Source organism: Theropithecus gelada, chromosome 14 (assembly GCF_003255815.1).
Source record: "Theropithecus gelada isolate Dixy chromosome 14, Tgel_1.0, whole genome shotgun sequence".
Taxonomy (NCBI): domain Eukaryota; kingdom Metazoa; phylum Chordata; class Mammalia; order Primates; family Cercopithecidae; genus Theropithecus; species Theropithecus gelada.
In genome coordinates this window covers 96,967,368-96,988,662 of record NC_037682.1, presented here as the reverse complement: position 1 = coordinate 96,988,662, position 21,295 = coordinate 96,967,368, and the positions used below count along the sequence as shown (strand labels likewise).

Sequence of the window (21,295 nt, the reverse complement as noted above, 5' to 3'; positions counted from 1 at the left end):
GGGGAAAATAGTTTGGGGTTAAATCAGTTACTCAGTGATGTGAAGATTCTGAAGAACTGGGAGAACTACAGATTCAGTTTCAATCATGAGCCTTTCTAATCCCAAACTCATTAAAAGTGAAGGCGAATTTCTGACCTCTTGAAATCCTTCAATGTTGAACATCATAATGCCATTTTATTTTATTATTTTTTTAAGTTCTGGAATACATGTGCAGGATGTGCAGGTTTGTTACATAGGTAAATGTGTGCTCGGATGGTTTCTTGCACAGAACAACCCATCACTTATTTATTAGGTCAAGCATTCATTAGCTCTTTTCCCTAATGCTCCCCTCCATCCCCCATCTTCTTCTCTGGCCCCAGTGCATATTGTTCCCTTCCCTGTGTCCATGTGTTCTCATTGTTCAGCTCTCACTTATAAGTGAGAACATGCAGTGTTTGGTTTTCTGTTCCTGCATTAGTGTGCTGAGGACAATAGCTTCTAGCTTCATCCTCATCCCTGCAAAGGACATGATCTCATCCTTTTTTATGGCTGCATAGTATTCCATTGTGCATATGTGCCACATTTTCTCTATCCAGCCTATCATTGATGGACATTTGGGTTGATTTCATGTCCTTGCTATTGTGAATAGTTCTGCAATGAGCATATGCATGCATGTAATGTATCTTTATAATAGAATGATTTATACTCCTCTGTGTATATACCCAGTAATGGTATTTCTGTGTCAAATGGTATTTTCAGTTCTAAATCTTTGATGAATCGCCACACACTCTTCCACAATGGTATAAATAATTTACATTCCCACCAACCATGTCTCTTGAACACAGCATACTGATGGGTTCTGTCTGTTTATCCAACTTGCCATTCTGTGTCTTTTAATTGGGGCATTTAGCACATTTACTTTTAAGGTTAATATTGGTATGTGTGAATTTGATCCTGTCATCATGATGTTGGCTGGTTAATTTTGCAGACTTGTTAATGTAGTTGCTTCATACTGTCATTGACCTGTGTATTTTAGTGGGTTTTTGTAGTGACTGCTACCAGATTTTCCTTTCCATGCCTAGTACGTCCTTCAGGATCTCTTGCAAGGCAAGCCTGGTGGTGACAAAATCCCTCAGCATTTGCTTGTCAGAAAAGAATTTTATTTCTCCTTCACTTATGAAGCTTAGTTTGGCCAGATATGAAATTCTGGGTTGGAAATTGTTTTCTTTATGAATGTTGAATATCGGTCCCCAGTCTTTTCTGGCTTGTAGGGTTTCTGCTGAGAAGTCCACTGCTAGTCTGATGGGCTTCCCTCTGTAGGTGACCTGGCCTCTCTCTCTGGATGCCCTTAACATTTTTCCCCTTCATTTCAACCTTGGAGAATCTGATGATTTGTGTCTTGGGATTGATCTTCTTGTGGAGTATCTTACTGTGGTTTTCCAAAATTCCTGAATTTAAATGTTGGTCTGTCTTGCTAGGTTGGGGATGTTCTCCTGGATGATATCCTGAAGTGTGTTTTTCAACTTCGTTCCATTCTCCCCATCTATTTCAGGTACTTCAATCAGCCATAGATTTGGTCTTTTTATATAGTCCCATGGTTCTGGAAGGTATTGTTCATTGCTTTTTTTCCCCTCTAATCTTGTTGCTTGCCTTATTTCAGCAAGAGTGTTCAAGCTGTGATAGTCTTTCTTCTTTCTCTTTGATTCAGCTATTAACACTTGTGTTTGCATCATGAAGCTCTCATGCTGTGTTTCTCAGCTGCATCAGATCATTTGTATTCCTTTCTAAACTGGTTATTCTAATTAACAGTTCCTGTAATCTTTTATCATGGTTTTTAGCTTCTTTGCATTGGGTTAGAACATAATTCTTTAGCTCAGCAAAGTTTGTCATTACCCACTTTCTGATACCTACTTCTGTCAGTTCATCCATCTCAGCTTCAGCCCTGTTCTATGCTCTTGCTGGAGAAGTGTTGCAATCATTTGAGGAGAAAAGGCATTCCATCTTTTGGAATTCTCAGTGGGTTTGCGATGGTTTTTCATCTTTGCCGATTTATCTACCTTTAATCTTTGAAGCTGTTGACCTTTTGATGGGATATTTGTAGGGTCTTTTTTGTTGATGCTGTTATTATTATTGCTTTCTGATTTTTGTTTTTCTTGTAACAGTCAGGCCCCTCTTCTGCAGGTCTGTTTCAGTTCCCTGGGGGTCCACTCCAGATACTGTTCACTTGGGTATAACCAATGGAGGTTGCAGAAAAGCAAAGGATGCTGCTTGCTCCTTCTTCTGGAATCTTCATCACACAGGGGCACTGACCTGATGCCAGTCAGAACTCACATGCATGAAGTGTCTGGTGACCCCTATTGAAAGGACTCACCCCCTCAGCAGGAAAGAGATCAGGAACCCACTTAAGGAAGCAGTCTAGCTATCCCTTAGCAGAGCTGGAGCACTGTGCTGGGGAATCCCCCTTGTCTGGATCTCTGGGAATCTTCAGAGCCAGCAGGCAGGAAAGATTAAGTTGGCTGAACCTGAGACCACAGCCGCCCTTCCCAACAGGTGCTCTTTCCCAGGGAAATGAGAACTCTGTCTGTAAACTCCTGGCTGGGTTTTCTGGAATTCCTGCAAGGGTGGCTTGCCCAGGGAGAAGGGATGGATCCCGTTCCCACCTAAAAAAGCAGTCTGGTCATGATCTGCTCCAGTGGTTGTGCTGTGCTGTAAAGACTGCTGACCAGTCCAATCTAACCAGCATCCTTAGCACTGGTAGGGGAAAACCACTGACTAGAGCTACAGCAATGGCAGTCGCCCCTCCCCTGTGGAACTCAGTCATCTTTGGCCTACTCCATGCTCTATGCTGTCTAGTGGGGATACTAATCCAGTGGATCTAAGCTTGCAGGCTTCTGTGAGAGTGGATCTGCTGAGCGAGGCCATTTTGCTCCCTGGCTTCAGCCCCCTTTCCACGGGAGTGGATGGGACTCTGCCTCACTAGAGTTCTGGGAGCTGCTGGACTATGTAAAAACTCCTGCAGCTCAGTCAGTGCCTTCCCAAACAGCTGCCGACCAGAACAGCAGCCTTGGGTCTGTCCAGTTTTGTGTTAAGACCCAAGGCCGTGATGGTGTACACTCATGAGGGGAACTCCTGAACCCTGGATTGCAAAAATCCTGGAAAACATAGTACCCCGGTTGGGTAGCACAGTCCCTCACTGCTTCCCATGCCTGAGGGAAGGAGGTCCCTTTGTCCCATGTAGCTCCTGGGTGAACTGCCGCCCCACTGTGCTTTTCCTTGTTTTCTGTGGGTTGCACTTACTGCCTAGGTAGTCCTAGTGAGAGGACTTGGGTACCTCAGTTTGAAATGCAAAAATGTCTCACCTTGTGTGTTTCTCTCCGTGGGCGCTGCAGACCGGAGCTGTTTCTACTTGGCCATCAAGGCTTTTTCTTTCTCCTTTTACTAACTGTTATTCTGGGCATATCTTTTTTGTATAATCACACATTAATTCTACTACAGCCTGAGACTCCTTCTACAATCAGCTTTCATTCAGGGAATGTCAAAAAGTTGAACTTCCACCCTCAGTAAAAATTAAATGTTATGGCCATCTCAGGTAGTAAAGGAAAGCATGCCGGGGAATAGACCACAGGGTTCTTGCAGCACTATCTCCAATAAAAGGTTAAGACCACAAGGAGACAGAGAGGGGAAAACATCGTGACGATTCATCAACACAGTTTAAGCAGGAAATATGAACTATTTGTTTAATTCTTATGAGGAAATGAACAGAGACTTTTTAGATTAAACTCCTTCAGTCATTGTGGTTTTATGTGATCAGAGAAAGAAAAACCGAGATATCAGGAAGAGAAGAGACAGATGGATAGGAGAAGTAGGGGGGCCACAGGAAACAAGGAAAAGAAACAGCCTGAAGTGTCAACCCACAGGACAGTGTTTTGTCATTTTTTTTTTTTTCTTCCCACAGGAAGAACCTAAATTCCAGTACTTGGGTGCCAACTTGCTGACATCATGGCACTTCCTGTCAATGAGCCTGGAATTCTGAGCAGCAGTTTCACAACCTGTAATTACATGTTTCTGCCCTTTGCAATAAAAAAATACACAGTTTACTTTCATTTTTCCATCTGAAGCTCTTCTCAATGCTGTAGGGAAGAACAGAGGCTGTTACCTATGGCAGGTGATTCCTTTTCTGACTAGGAGCTTGGGAGTAGAATCTTAGGAAACACTTGATTTATTGATGTGTAATAAACACAAGAAAGGAAGAGAGCCGATAGCATGCATGCTGAATTCTTTTTTTTAATGATTGTGTGTAGTTTGAATCACCGAACCCGGTGTTAGAGATACTGAAGGAGATCTTATGTTTTCCAGATGTCTTCTAGCCAGAAAGAAGTTAATTCCTTTCTTTCAGCTTCTGGTAATCATAGGAAGGGTAAAGAAAGCTAGAGGAAATTATTTGTGTGAGACAATTCTGGAAGTTGCAAAATGCACTCTGAAATCTTTCTCTTGATTTCAAACTAATTGCCCAGATCAGAAACATTCGTCTCAGAACCAGACCTGAAAGCCTCTGAATTGTTAATCTCTTTGCCATCTCTTATTGTGAATTATACTCTTGGTCTGTTTAAAGTGATTCCTTTTCTCCCCCTTTCTCTTTGGTCCTGGTACTGACTACTTTAATCCGATATTTCATGGGTTACTATCACAGCTGTTTTGTTTTGTTATTGTTGTTGTTGTTTTTAAGTGGTCTCCCTCTCTCCAGGACTTAACTCTAAAATCCATTCTGTACACAACTTTCAGGTCTCCTGTCTTATATATCAAAGCTGAAAAAGCCTAAGTGATAATGTCATGAGTTACTTAGGCAGTTAGTATTCCATTAGGTAATATCGCTTCTTTGGCTTCATTCTCCTCACAGGAAAAGGAAGAAATTGGACTAGATCAGTGGATTCTAAGCCTTATAACATACCACAGTAATATGTAGTCATATAAAAATGTCTGATGACTACCCCCTTCCTTACCCTGAATAACTCAATCTTAAATACTTTGCAGGCATTTATTGCCATTTGAAAATCTGCAGATAATTCTTATGAAACTGACTTGGCATAGGTTTGTCTGCAGATTAGTGTTATTAGGAAGGTTGATCAGTTAGTTAACTCTCTCTGCTTACCTGCTAGTGATCTATTAATGTAATTAACTTTGCTCAGGGACATACAGTGGCACCCTATTTCCTTTCTTAAAAAAAATCTGAACTTTCAGATGAGTTTTTGTACCTTCTGAAACATGTGTATTCATTTTCTCCATTAATCCCTGTAAAGCATGATTTCAGCTTCATAACAAAATTGCTGTATTTACTTCACTCATATTTTCTTGTTTTGAGTTTCTTTATTGCTTTGATTCTCCCTATAGAACAATTCTATCCGGGGTTTATGTCTCACCTCACAACACTTAACTTAAGCTCCAGAATCAAGGATCATTAGGTAATAGATAGGAGAAATCTATCTAGTCATAAACAAGTCACGGTCTGATAATTATAAACAACCAAGTGTAGACAGCTATTGTTACCTTAAACTCCTGAGGAATTGTATCCTATAATGTGTTTAAGCATTACATCACTTTACCTGGAACCAAAACTGTGGTCCTGATGAGTTTTTTCCTCTAATCCATTCCTTCCATTTTTATAATCACTGCAGCTTTCATTCAGTAATTATAGTAATAACAAAAATAATCTATAATGACAGTCTCTGAAAAATACTTACCATACGATAGCTATTTCATGCACCTTCTCTCATTTAATATTTAAAACCAATCAATACAGTTGTGTTATTGCTGTATTATAATTGAAGGGGATACTTAGAGAATGCCATCAAAATATGCTTTAGGTCAAAAGTCTGTTGAGAGGAGTGATCTCAGCTTGGCATGACTCTCAGATTCCGCCATTACTCTACCTGTCTGCAAACATCTTCAAATACTTGCTCTGTCTCTGATCACTCTCACTTCAGTCCTGGCTTCACATTTCTATTCCTTCTAAAGCTCAGCTCTCCCAGTTTTGTGGTTACATCAGACACCCTCAAGCCTTTGTGCTTCTTCCCACACTGCTCTCTGCCAGGAGACCAGTCCCCAGTTGTCCAAGGAACAAATTCCTTCTAGTCCTTCCAGATTCAGTGCCATGCCCTCTTCTCTGGAGAGCTATCTTCCTCCTGAGACACAGTTTACTTATGCTTTTCTTAAGCATCTCATTATTTATATTCTTATGTTTCGTTTTACTTATTTGCATATCTATCCACTTGACTGCATACTTTAAAGTGTACGAACATGTTTCCAAAATGGTATCCCCAACACAAGCAGAGTAAGTTTTAAGAACTGATGATCATGAAATATTCCTGAATGGGGCCGGGTGCAATGGCTCACGCCTGTAATCACAGCAGTGTGGGAGGGCATGGTGAGTGGATCACCTGAGTTCAGACATTCGAGACTAGCCTGGCCAACATGGTGAAACCCTGTCTCTACTAAAAATACAAAAAAATTAGCCAGGCATGGTGGTTCACGCCTGTAATCCCAGCTACTCAGGAGGCCGAGGCAGCAGAATTGCTTGAACCTGGGAGGTGCAGGTTGCAGTGAGCCGAGATTGCACCATTGCACTCCAGCCTGGACAACATGAGAGAAACTCCATCTCAAAAAATGGATAGGAGAAGGAATATGCCTTCCTTCTGTTTGAAACTTCCAATACGCACTTATCATTTTTAAATGAGCTCAAACTTACCTGGTTTGCTATTAAGAATTTGTTACCGCACAATTAGTTCACCTTGTCCACTGCTTAGACAGAGCTGATTTATCAGGACAGGGGAATTGCAATGGCGAAAGAGTAATTAACTCAGAGCCTGTTGTGTGGGAGATCAGAGTTTTATTATTACTTAAATCAGTATCCCCTAGAATTCAGCTCTTCGCCTAGAGCACAGGAAGTAAAGCTGGTGGCCCACATGTTAAAAGGTGGATGTTTTTGTAACCCCGGGTCCTTATTTTTCAAAGATAAAAAGGTAATAACACAATAAAATTTTTGTTAAAGAAACTGAAAAACGTGAACTATTGTCTGCATTTTGTTATTAGTCTATCTTGCATCAAAGAGATTCATAAAATAAATTGGCCACATTGAGTTTATTTCTGGAGTAATCATTTGAACAAGTGCTTGCAAAGACAGAGACCTCTTCTGTCCTTCCATGGCTACTCTCTCTATAGTTTTCATTACTCCTAAAATATTTTGTCTCCCATTTCTCCAATTAATTTCTTATTCTTCTCATCACTTACCATATTTGCACATTCTGAATATTCCAGTTACATATTACACACCAGGATTTGCACATTCTGAATATTCCAGTTGCATATTACATACCAAGCTTCATGTTTGTCTTCCCCTCTTGTATGTGAAAGCAAGGAGGAAATGACCATAATAACTGAACTGCTGGCTCCTAGAACTACATCGTCACTATATATTTGTTAAGTGAATGACTAGATGCACTGCTTGAGGAGTCTACAAAGGATAAATTTAGCTGGATAGTCTGCAAATAATTATCTTTGATTTTTTTCTAATATTAAATATTTGTGTTAATTATAGTAATATCACTCATTATCTGCTTACCATTTGTCAGGCAAGGTTCCATGCATTTTTTACATTTTCTTTCAATGCTCAAAACTGTGTAGGTATGTACTATTATTAAAATTATTTCACAGAGCAACCAATGCATAGGGAAGTTGAATTTCTTGCCCACAAAATGAAGCTTAAGATGCTAAGTTCAACATTCTGAGTCCAGAGCCTATGCTCTGGGCCTCTATGATGCAATGTCCCTCAAAAGAAAGCCAGCCAGGATGGGTGGGTGGCTCACACCTGTAATCCCAGCACTTTGGGAGGCCAAGGTGGGTGAATTGCTTGAGTGCATGATATAAAAAACTGCCTAGGAAACATAGGGAGACCCTGTCTTTAGAAAGATACAAATATTATCCAGCCATGGTCGCATGTGCCTGTGTTCCCAGCTACTTGAGAGGCAGAGCTGAGAGGTTCATCTGAGTCCACGGAGTGTAGGCTGCTGTGAGCCATGTTAAAGCCACTGCACTCCAGCCTGGCAGAATAAAATTCTGTATCAGAAAAAAAAAAAAAAAAAAAAAGCCCTCTGAAAAGGAAGGACTTTAAACAAGAAAAGCTTTAATTTTTGTGAAAAATGTGTTCATTTCTTAAAGTAAAATTCCTTCACAGGGACATAGGTTTCCCATGACTTTCCCCAGACAGTGAAATGGGCCCAGAGAGCAGTGGTTCAAATTCTCTAAAGGTTGTGCTACTTTTCTCCATCAAGTTTTCTAATGAATGAGAAACTCTTCACTGTGTGAGTTTAATTGTACACATACTTTGTCATTCTTGTCTTATTCTCCAAGCCCCATTCCCCTCCTATCCTGACCTGTTCCAAGGGCTGGTGAAGAAATTTTCTCAAACATACACTCTCTGATGCAGTCTACAGCTCAAGAATCTGATTCTTTCTCTGCGGGGGGGGGGGGGGGGGGGAAGACATGCATATGCATGTGCAGTGGTTGTTTCCCAATATGTTTACATGCCCTGCCAAAAAGGTGTAAAAGGAAGGTAAAAAGAAAGGTGAAGCATGCTTTCAGTTTCAATCACACAAGAAGGGTAGGAGAGAAAAGCCGTGGCCGGTGAGTCTTTTACTGTCCCAAGAACAGGTCCCTGGGAAGAAAGAGTTTTGGAAGGCGCTGGCTCTTCTGGAAGCCACAATTAGTATCTGTGGAATTTTTGGTGAGCAGAAGTGAGGGAGAGGGTGGAGAGGGATGAGAGAAGAAACTAGAAGATGCTTGCAGTCTTTAGAAACAGAAAGGCAAGTCCAGAAAGGAACTGTGGCTTTAGAAGTAGCCTGCTGTCATTTTGCAATCTTAAACTCTTACTTACCTGTTGAAAGTCTGACGGAGGGTACAGAATTGGCACAGGAGGAGTACTAGCAGCAGTGGTTCCTAAATGAAATGTGCTATTTCTGTTTTATTACTTTATTAATCATTACTTTATTAATCAGAGTTAAATAAACATGTGACATAAGAGGATGATCTCTGCTTTCCAGGGACTAATGTGGAAATGGTAAGCTCAGTCTTCAAGCCACTCCATGCACATGTATGGGGACTATTGAGGGAAACAAGGACAGCGATACAGTAAGAAAAGGGATTATGCAACTGTGAGGAGGGGAACATTTCACTGATGAAATCTAAATGAGGTCGCTTTCTGTTGATGACATGAGAGGACTATGAGGCTGTTTTCATGATGTGAGAAATCCTTGTGCTCCAAACAGACAAAGTCCTGACGGAGAAGAGAAAGCTGTTAATCCGTTCTTTGGGTGAAGGTACAATAAATGGCTACTGGGTGAATTATTCGAGACAAGGGTGCTGAGCCAGGAAGAGATAGAGATAGTAAAATGTGAAAATGCTACAGTTATGGATAAGGCCCGAGCTTTGCTTGACTCTGTTATTCGGAAAGGGGCTCCAGCATGCCAAATTCGTGTCACATACATTTGTGAAGAAGACAGTCACCTGGCAGTGACGCTGCGACTCTCAGCAGGTAAGGGTCAGTGACTCACACTCAAGCTCACCTAGGGCCTGTCATCGTGACTACCATGTGATGTCTTTACTAGTCATGCATGTTAAGTTGCAGAAAACTTTCGTATCTCCGCCTTCAGGCAATATTTCTGTAGCAGGGGCCCTATTGCATGTCCCTTGACTCTCCTTTGTTTCTGTTCCTTCATCCTCGGTGGCCCTCTTCTGATTAAAGCTCATTTCCTGTTTTGAGTATGTGGTAGCTAACTTCCTGAAGGTCATGAGAACTATCTAAAAAGCTTCACACTGTATGTTCCACTGTTACTGGTGAGGCACAATATTTATTTATTGATTTAATATTTTTGAGTTCCAGGTGTACCCAGGCACTTATGTAGTTGTCTGACATGAAGTTTTAAGGTCTGTAATTAAACATGTTTTTTCACTTCTCTCCAAAATTTTGCCCTCCAGGAAGAATAAATTATATTTCAAAAGTGGCGATATACTCAGAGAATACATTGAATGATTATGGAAAAGTAAGGATTTCAAGTTGGCTCTTTCCTCCAGTTGCCTCCTTGCATTTTCTTTTGAGTAACATCACCCACTTGCCTGTTATCAGGCTGGGGATCATGCTGTGAGCCCTGGACTGCCTCCATTTGTGGCCCCCTTAGGGCCCAATACAGTGCACAGGAAATGAGCTGGCCCATTCTGGTGATCCCTTGGACCTACCACATGGTGAGGATGAGCGTTCTGGTGGACTCCTAATCACTGGTCTCTGTGGTACTTTCCAAAGTCACTTCAGAGGCAGATGTTCTTTCAAAGTAAAAGCCTTTTTGTTTTGTTTTGTTTTGTTTTCTAAGGGTTGGGGGATGCTTATCCCTGTCTAAGCAGATAAGGGACAAGTTTATGTTTTCATCTATGTGTGATAAATGTAATATTTTTCTGACAATGCCTCTTTCATTTTATACCCCCCACCAGTCTCTAAATTAAAGAACATGTTGAACATTATTTAATGTCATTCAGTCAGGGTTGTGGGAGGAATCCTTAGTGGGGAGTGTTGTAAGCATTAGGGTAAAGTTTTTCAGAGGTACTAAGTGACTATTTCAATATTCTTCTTCTCTTTCTAGGTCCAACATCTGGAAATCACCTTACTACAGAAGATTCTCAACTAGTACTTCCTTCCTAATTAATGCTGTTTTTAAAGAAAGAGCATTATTTGAACCCCGGCTTCCGTGACATTAATGTTGTAGGATGAACCACAGTTAAAGGGGCTATGGAGAATTCCATAGAGTGATCATGTGATTTTCTTTTTGTAATCTATTCTGATTTTGTAGCAACTGTCCAAACAGCTTCACTATCTATGTTTACATTAAAATTTGGAACCTGTATCTCAAATCCTGATTACCCAAATAAGTGTCAAACTTCATTATTTAAGCCTACTGGAACATTCCCTCACATCTCCCATTACCTAACCAATATCAGAGCTGAACATGCCATTCTTCCCCACCCTGCTTCTCATCCAGTTTCGTGTTACCCGGTTGTTGGTGTCACCATCACCAGTTGTTCATGCCAGGAACTTGAAATTCATCTTGGCCCCTTTCCTCTCATGCACCTCCAATATTCAAGCCACGGCCAAGTTTTATGCATTTTTTTCTCAAATTTGGAACTGTCTTTCTATTTCTTCTTCTATTTTATTAAAAACCTCTATTCATCAAGGGACCTCTTAAAATAAAAGAAACTTGTATTTAAAAGCAATTTAGAGGCAAGAAATGCTAATTTTTTTCTGCCAAGTTCAGGTTTTACTCTATTGAATTTATTAAGGTTGATTAACTCATGAATGTTTTCTTAAATGTTTTACAGTATGGGACACTCACTATATAAACAAACACTGCATTTTCACTAAGAAAAATTACCTCAAACATAACCCATATACCTCTATTTAGTTTTTTATGTTGTGTTCATTCTTCTTTCTGAAGAAACCAAACATTTATTCTATCAAATTATTATTTTATAGTTTTCTCCAATATATCCATTCCAATTAGTTCTTCCCTGAGTCAACACACTTCATGCTGCCTTTATCTATCTAATTGTATAGCAGTTTCTCAAACTTGTTTTCAAAATTAAATATTATTTTCTTGACATAATAGTTTCTTTTTTTTTTTTTTTTTTTGAGACGGAGTCTGGCTCTGTCGCCCAGGCTGGAGTGCAGTGGCCGGATCTCAGCTCACTACAAGCTCCGCCTCCCGGGTTCACGCCATTCTCCTGCCTCAGCCTCCCGAGTAGCTGGGACTACAGGCGCCCGCCGCCTCGCCCGGCTAGTTTTTTTGTATTTTTTTAGTAGAGACGGGGTTTCACCGTGTTAGCCAGGATGGTCTCGATCTCCTGACCTCGTGATCCGCCCGTCTCGGCCTCCCAAAGTGCTGGGATTACAGGCTTGAGCCACCGCGCCCGGCAATAGTTTCTAAAAGATACTCCACAAATCTAGAAAACTCATTTATATCTTGAAACAAAGATTACATTAAGTTCTTTAACAAGTATATCACATTGTCGGATGGTGTTGTACTTGTGATGAAATAAAAGCCTCAAGGATTTTCTCACGTAAACTCTGTGAAAACATTTCCTCATATGTCTGTGTAGTCAATGTTAAGTGCTATAAATCCATCTAGTGTGCACTTTGATTTTAGCATTTATCATTCTGGTTCATATATTTAATTATCTCCTTCTTCCATATGTATACATAGTAGGAAGAGATCCTGAAGGACAGGACAAAGGTTCATTAACAAAATATTCCTAGTGCTTACTACCATGTCTATTAAGTAAATAAATAAAAAGATAAATATATTTCTTAAAGATTTTTAGTAGATTTAATTAAGGCCCCTCTCATTAAATTTTATTCTGTGGTTCAAATCTTTTGAAATACATTTATATTCTAATTATTTTATCTCACACATTTGACTGTTTTCTGAGCGTTTTTTTTTTTCATGCATGGCATTGAAAAGCTTTCTTTCTACATTTTTTTTTCTGAAATACTTGTAAAAATACTGATCCTGAAATATGAAAGGAGAGCCCTGTTTTGCACACCTGGAAATCTCTGACTGGAAATGTACTCCATTAGCAGTGAAATTACTTCGCGGTGAAAGATCAGGATTTTCTTCCTAAGAATGCATTTCCACTTTTGTGATTTCATCCTTAGGTGAGGCTGTAAGAAACACAAAGCGAAACAAAGAGGGATGCCAATGTTCATGATGTTCTTTGACTCTTGCAGCTCCTCAGGCAGTGCCAGTGTGGGGCAACCCTGCTATGCCTACATCCTCAGGCTCAGGAAGAAGCGTCAAGCTTTGCTCCCTAGACGAAGCTAAAAGGATATGGAAAGAAAAGTCGACAGAGGTGCCATGCTCAGAACACAAGGTTAGAGTGGGGTGAAAGATATATTTGAGGCGATTTTGAAATGCAGTGGCTTTTTATTAGAGTTGTTCTCAATGGAGAATTGTACTTCTGCTTCCTTTACACACACACACACAAATTCCTTTATCCTAGAATTCCAGGTTTATAGAAAGAGTTCCTAACTAGATCCAATTCCTGGATAAATAACATCAACAAAGGCAGCTATTGAATGTTCACTAAGAGTGGGCAGTGTTCTAAGCATTTTGTACGTGATAATACATAATGTTTAACCTTAAAAATAATCCATTTTAGAGAGATCTAGAAGCTGAGACATGGGGTTGTTAAATACTCTGCCCAAAGAAAAACAATAAAAAATTAGAGCAATCAGTTTTAGAATTCAGTCATTCTTGCTTTAGAGCTTGTGCATTTTTCAAAATCTCACCTATCAAGAACAATGAAGTCAGTAGCTCACTTGCCATCTGGGCCTTTGCAGTTTCTATGCCTATTCTCCAAGTAGCACTCAATTCCGTTCCGCATTTTCAATGTATAGTCGATGGCATTTCGTATCCTGATAGGTCTAAGAAAGGGAAAACGGTCATAAACTTAGCAAGTGAATATTAAGTTACAGAGAATAAGGCTACTCATCCAAACTGCATTTCCTACAGATTTATCCAATAATGGACAAGTCAAGTCGCACACGTCTTGCTCTCATTATCTGCAGTGAAGAGTTTGACAGTCTTTCTAAAAGAACAGGAGCTGAGGTTGACATCATAGGCATAACGATGCTGCTACAAAATCTGGGGTACAAGGTAGATGTGAAAAGAAATCTCACTGCTTTGGTAAGGTCTGTTATACCATAGAGACAACGGTCACGCCCTTTGTGTAACTAAATAATATTAGAAAGCTTGGTTGTAGGACCAAGGAATATAATCTTTTGATTATCTAAAATATAAACTTCCCATGAGAGGGTGCCGTATGCTACATGTTCTCTTGAAACATCAGAGTCATTCAGCACGAGCCTGGTTTAACTTAGTGGTGAATTTTTTTTTAACTCAGTAATGCCACGTTCTCTCTACAAGACAACTCTGAAAGACTTCCTACAACATCTTCCTCCACCTTTCTCAAAATTAAGACTGAAAGTTTTTTTGGCATTCCATTGTTTGTCATGAAATTCCTTAAAAAAAAAGTTTCAGTACGGGTCTCTGAAAATACATCGTTACCTACTCCAGGAGATTTTAAGGATGATGCTATTAAGAAAGCCCACATAGAAAAGGATTTTATTGCTCTCTACTCTTCCACATCCGGTAACAGGTTTCTTCTACACAGAACATCTTTGTGGGGGTTATCAATGCAAAAGCTCACAACCACCCACTAGCGGGCAGATACGTGTGTGGAACTTTAGATAAGATTTTTGAACACAAACTAAAGCTTTGTTCCAAGTTATACACACAATTCCCTTTATCCGCAAAGAGCAAGTAAGCACTTCTTTTGACTGAGTTAGTAAATAATGAACTCTGTTGCAAAATATTTTAGAACTGTGAGCGATAACAGATAATTAAATGGAAGGCGATCTGTGCTGTAGTACATTAGAGTCTGATTCTACATAGAAAAGGTCCGCCATGTTGAAATCATTCAATGGACCAATTGGGCCCGACATCAAGTATTCACAGAAGGGTAGGAGCAGGGTTCAGAAAAGTAGAACAGTAAGCGAGGCACTTTGGGCCCCTAAATTAAAATGGATTTTACCTAGAAGCATGAAGTATATAAAGCAGAATACATACGCATTATTCTAAATGTATGCTTTGCAGTAAGAATCTTGCTATTCTTGACTGATCTAGTCATTTAGTACTTTGTAAACTAGCTCCACTAGTTCCTCCCTGGGCTTTCCTTGAATTGCTTACTAATATATATGAATATAAATATCACTTTTTAAGGATTAAATAAATTAATATATGTGAAATATCACACATGACAGAAAGAAGTACACATTAAAGAACTGGTATTATTTAAAATGTGTTTATTTTAGAACTTAATCCAGTTACTTTTGTTAGCAAGGTTTAAATAAAAATGACCTGAATGCTTTTATCCACAGTGTATGGCAGTTTCCTGAGAGGACTCGCATTGTCTTGGTCATTTCTGGCCCAAAGGCCCTGCCTCTGGTCAAGTAGTTAAATTTTCTAAAATAATTTGTACTATGAGATATCTTCTTTCAGAAGAAGTTTGGTTCTATATTGTCTTGAACATGCCCTGATGTAGGACTCAATATTTTTTTCAGTGATTAAAAAAAAAAAAAAAAAGACAAACACACACAAAAAAACATTTCCAGCCTGAGTACATAGAGTAGACTATAACATTAGACAGAACTGTTCTTTAATATCCTTTGGTCCCAGCCTTCCACATGACATTCATGGCTCTCTATATAGCTCTTTGTAAGCCCCTGGCTTCTCATCATCAATCTTGCTGATTTCTGTGTTTTTCTTTTCTTTCACTTTCCTTACTCCTCCTTTCCATATGATTGTCAGAAACTCCAATTTAGTTATTTATAACTCCCATATTAAGCCTAGCTCCACATTCTGCTGTGCAAATCCCAACTATATCATAGTGCTCTCCTGAGGAAAAATAACTATCTACTTCCTTAATTTCACAAAACATTTGCAGAGACACTTGTCTCCACCCTATCTCTTACCTACTTCCTTCAACTAAGATAGCTGTGGTTCTAAATAGAATTTTATTATTAATATACACTTTATGACCATTATATTTAGCTGTAATGTGTCATTAAAGAATGTGTTTGTGATTATACACAGAGCTATTGCTACTGCTTTTCTCTTACTCCTTCTTTTGTATAATTTTCACGTCTTCATTATTTCTGTGTCTACCATGTAATAAATTAATATTGTTTTCTTTAATATTTCTTTTCTTCATAAGAACTTCTTATTCTCCATTATGATGTTATCATCCTTTTATTGACTTTTCCCAGATTTCTACTTTTGTTCTGTTTTGTGATTTTTATGGTTAACTCTTTGGGTGTAAATATCTTACAGTCAATGCTATTAAATTTTAATTAAAATTTTATGTAAAGTACATAAATTGAGATTTTATTAACATAATTACCCTGTATAGACTGAGTATTACGTACCCTTAGTTAGCTCAGACACTAGTGTAGACTCAGATATCTCCTGTGTATGAAATTGTTACCATTCCCCATATAGCTGAATCTATTACATATCAGAACGGACAATTAACTTAAATCACAGTTAGTAACGCCACGTTGGGGATGCACATTTAGATATTTCTTTCTAAAATCCCAATTCCTTCTCTTTACCGCATTCTGCCTTTTTCTAACTCTCTACTAAATTTACGACTGTAACTCTGGGACTGTGTGATGTTAATACCTGCACCATATACAGCACTATTTAGAGTATCAGTAAAAATATACTCACTGAACTTCAAATGTATTCACTAAAAAATACAATGAAGTGTATGGAAAATAGATGAATTCCAAAATATGCCTGGAGCAGAAATACTAGGGTTTCCTGTCTTTCTTCAGGCAAGAGTCAATCTTGAGATTTGAAATGTGCTTTGTCAACAGATAATGTTTGTTGGGGACATCCCGCAAAAGGCTGTTTTTATTATGAAACTGGTTGAACATCTGCAAGAATATGCCCATTCCTGTGATGTGGAGGAAATTTTCCACAGGTAGGGCTCTAGTGGATGCTATTTTCATTCTACTTCCCCGAATGTTTGCCTATTGCAATTGGAAGCATAGAAAGTAGATACAGACATAATTATCTTCCAATAATGCCCTTCTTTCCAAAAAAGTTTTGAAGTTCTTTGGAGAGTGAACAAGCCTGGGAGCCAGATCCAATCTGTTAAGACCAACAGCCTCAATAAAACAATCATTTAGTTTCACCCACCTCCTGCCCTGTGTCCCTCATGGGTATTAGATCCAACCACAGATTTAAAAAGTCCTGAGGAGAGTGATTCAATGCTTAGATAACCACATGGCTATATTTGTTGCAGATACAAGTACTTTTTGTTTTTGTAACTTACTTTGCTATATTTGTTGTAGTCTTTTTGGTCAATAATCTTTTCAGAAAAACAGGTCTCTGGACTGTCCTTTCTCTTTTAGGTTCGACTTTCATTTGAGCAGCCAGATGATAAAGCACAGATGCCCAGCACTGAAAGGGTTACTTCGACAAGATGTTTCTACCTCTTCCCAGGACATTAAAATAAGGAAGCTGTATGAATGTCTCTGGGCAGTTATGTGTATATGGTCGGGAGTGTGGGAAGGTTGAGGAAAGTGTACTGAAAGTCCATTTTAGTCAAGGACTCTAGGTCTACAGGTTGAGAATTTTTAATCAAAAAATTTGAACTTTGAAATGTTCTAAAATCCAAAACTGTGTGAGTGCCCACATAATATTCAAAGGAAATGCTTATGGAAGCGTTTCAAATTTTTGTTTTTTGGAATAAGGATGCTAAACTAGTAAGTATAATGCAGATATTCCAATATACAAAAATATCTGAAATTCAAACTACTTCAGGTAGCATGTATTTTGGATAAGGGAAATCAAGCCGTAGCATAATATACAGAAAATACTGAAGTAATGCCTTTCTACTGGTCAGTGCAGAGCATGTTGCTCTTTTCCCAAGGTTTTTCTTTTTTTTCTTTTAGACCCTTTCTGAGGGTCACTTAGAAGTGGCCATAAGTCTATGAAGGCTGACTCTTAGATGTTTCTCCCCTTGACCTCAGCAGGATAAGATTTTAAAATAGTATGTGGCCTTTCCTTTTAAGTTGCATATGTTCCTATTGGTGATATAACTTTATAACTTACATTTCTTTTAGTAAAATTCTCTTTTATGTTTTTTTTTCCCATAGGAAACCAAGAGTTCCTTCATTGTGTAATGGTTTTTGGAATTATATCTGCTTAATAATAGACTTCTTTGAACATTTTCATAAATCTGATATAAAAGTAAAAATGTGTCCTCAGTTTTATTCCACATTGGAGAAACAAAGGTTGGAAATCAAAGAGAGTACTGAGTTTAGAATGTTAGACTTAATCTATAAGACCTGAACTGGCTATTGGCACCATTTTTCCATTCAAAATACCATTTGCTGCTGGGTTGCAGACACAAATTACAAATTAGGGATGCAGATAAAAATTACCACAGGTACCGGACTTCAAAAAATTTAGAGCTCAGCAGGAGACAGGGACAGAAGACGAATAGTTATGACAGTGACACTGCAGTGTGGTAAGGGACTTTTCCCAAATCCCACAGTTTACTGCTGACAAATCCATGAACAGAACCTGCAGATTTCTACCCTTTGTTAAGGTATTTAAGAGACAGAAAGTAAATTTTGAGTTAACTCTAGACCCTCAGTATTCACAGACTTCTTGAAAAGGTAAGACGGCCATGAAAAATGAAACACTTGGCAGATGGTGCATGACACCCTGAAGAAACTCTAGGATGCATGGTGTGCACAGTGAAGTCCCTGCATGGTGCAGAGAAAATGAGTTTGGGGTGAAATCACTCACTGAGGGATGTCAAGATTTAGGAAGGATTGGAAGAACTACACTTTCACCTGCAGATATGAGCCTTTTCTAATCTTTATCCTATTAAATCAAAGTGAATATCTGACCTTTTAAAAACCTTTACAGCTGAACACATTACAATCCCCCCCCCTTTTTTTTGGCCTTTTATTAACTGTTTGCCTGGGCGTATCTTTTCTGTACTATCGTGAATGTTTTACTACAACCTAAGACTACATCTGTGATCAATCTTTGCTTCGAGAATATCAAAAAGCAGAAGTGAATTGTCACCCTCAGTAAAAATTAACTATTAAAGCAATCTTAAGCACTTGAAGGAAAGCATTCCAGGGAGTAAGGGGATTCCTTCAGAACCCTCTCCAATCAAAGGGTAAGATTATAGGGAGATGTAGAGGGGAGGCAGCGTCATGATTCCTCAGCACAGTTTAAACTGTTGCAGGTGCCAGTACTTTTTGTTTTTGTCATTTATTTTGCTGTATTTGTTGCAGTTTTTCTGGTTTAAGATTTTACATCACAAATGGTCCACAGACTTTCTCTTTTTAGGTCCGATTTTCATTTGAACTTCCAGAGGGTAGGGCACAGATGCTCATCACTGAGTGACATTGACAAGTTGTTTCTATCTCTTCCTAGGACATTAAAAGAAGTAGGTTGTATGAATGTCTGTGGGCAAATGTCTGTATGTTTGTTTTTGAGATTTGACAAAGTTGGAGAGGAGTACTGAAGCTCCATTCTGGTCAAGGTGTCTAGTTCTAAATGTGTTACTCTTCATCCAAAATTTCAAAATCTGAAATCCTCCGATATCTACATTCTTTCCTATTACCTCCCACTTTTTTTAATCAAAAAAAGGCAAGGAAAAGTCCCCAGTAATTGCTAGTTTAAATGTCTTCATTCCATTAAACTGTAAGAGTATCTCCTATTGATATTGATTTTTAAAATATAGTTCCGACTTTTATTTTGCATCAAGGGATACATGTGCAGGTTTGTGAACTAGGTATATTGCATGATACTGTGGATTTATTGACAATTGTTCCTCTCATCCAAGTTGTGAGCATAGTACACAATAGTCAGTTTTTCAACCCTTGACCCTCTACCTCCGTCCTCCCTCTTATTGACCCCAGTGTCCATTGTGCCCAGTTGTATATCTGTGTGTGCCCAATGTGATTATTCTGTTTCTGTGCCCATTAACATTCCCCAAATTCCCCCACACCACACTATGCTTCCCAGCCTCTGGAAATAATTCTTCAACTCTCTGTTTTGTTGAGTTCAAATACTTGAAACTGTAGCTCCCACAAATAAGTTTGATTTGCATTTCTCTAATAATAATGTTGTGCACCTTTTCATATACCTGTTTGGCATTTGTATGTACTCTTTTCAGAAATATCTATTCAGATCTTTTGTCCATTTTTAAATCAGATGATTAAAATTTTCTCCTACAGAATTGTTTGAGCTCCTTATGTATTCTGGTTTGTAATCCCTTGTCAGATGGATAGTTTGCAATTTTTTTTGCTCATTCTGTGGGTTTTTCCTTTACTTTGTTGATTGTTTCCTTTGCTGTGCAGGTTTTTAACTTGATGTAATCCCATTTGTCCATTTTTGCTTTGGTTGGTCATGCTTCTGGAGTGTTGCTCAAAAAAATTTTTGCCCAGTCCAAAGGACTGGAGAGTTTCTCCAATTTTTTGTAAGAGTTCCATAGCTTGAGGTCTTTGATTTAAGTCTTTGATTCATTTTGTTATGATTTTTGTATATGACAAGGAGGTAGGGGGTCTAGGTTCATTCTTTTGCATATGAATATCCAGTTTATTTTCAGTACCATTTATTAAAGAGTCCGTCCTCTTATCAATGTATTTGTGTTCTTAGCACCATTGTCAAAAATGAGTTCACTGCAGATGTATGGATTTATCTCTGGGTTTTGTAATCTGTTCCATTGATTTATGTGTCTGTTTTTATACCAGTACTATGCCATTTTGATAACTACAGCTCTGCAGTGTAATTTAAAGTCAGTTAATGTGATTCTTACAGTTTTGTTCTTTTTCCTCCGGGTACCTTTGGCTATTTTAGATCTTTTGTGGTTCTATATACATTTTGGGATTTCTTTTTATTTTATTATTTCTGTGAAGAATGCCAATGGTATCTTTATAAGGACTGCATTGAATCTATCGATTGCTTTATGTAGTAGAGACATGTTAACAATATTGACTCTTCCAATACATAAACAATTTAAACAACTTTTGCATCCTCTTTAATGTCTTACATTAATGTTTTATAGTTTTCATTGCAAGGGTCTTCTATTTCTTTGGTTGATGTAATTCCTTGGTATTTAATTTTACTTCTAGCTATTGTATATGGAATTATTTTCTTGATTTCTTTTTCAGATTGCTTACCATTGGCATATAGAAATGCTACTAAATTTTGTACATTAATTTTTGTATCTTGCAATGTGTCTGAATTAGTGTATCAGGTTTAAGAGTTTTTTATGGAGTCTTTAGGATTTTTCAGATATAAAGTCACATAATCTGCGAGCAAGTATAATTTGACTTCTTCCTTTTCAATCTGGATGCACTTTATTTCTTTATCTTGTCTAATTGCTCTGCCTAGGACTTCCAACAGTATGTCGGACAACAGTGTTGAAAGTGGACATCCTGATCTTAGAGGAGAGGCTTTTAGTTTTTCCCCACTAAGTATAATACTAGCTGTAGATCTGTAGTATATGACTTTTATTATGTTGAAGTATGTTCTTTCTGTACCTGTTTTTTTTTTTGAGAATTTTCATGATGAAGGTATTTTGAATTTTATTAAATGCTTTTTCAGCATCAATTGAAATGATTTTA

At 38.4% G+C, this 21,295-nt stretch overlaps 1 protein-coding gene across 1 annotated transcript; it reads left to right on the top strand.

Annotated features, from left to right (window-relative positions):
- The first annotated feature begins 8,787 nt into the window (after nucleotides 1–8,787).
- Nucleotides 8,788–17,216, top strand: LOC112605954 (caspase-1-like). The gene is given in 8 exon segments (XM_025355828.1): nucleotides 8,788–8,926; nucleotides 9,297–9,359; nucleotides 9,362–9,562; nucleotides 10,662–10,709; nucleotides 12,791–12,921; nucleotides 13,584–13,757; nucleotides 16,511–16,617; nucleotides 17,051–17,216. Coding segments are annotated over 8 exon segments (1,029 nt in total).
- Nucleotides 17,217–21,295: the final 4,079 nt, after the last annotated feature.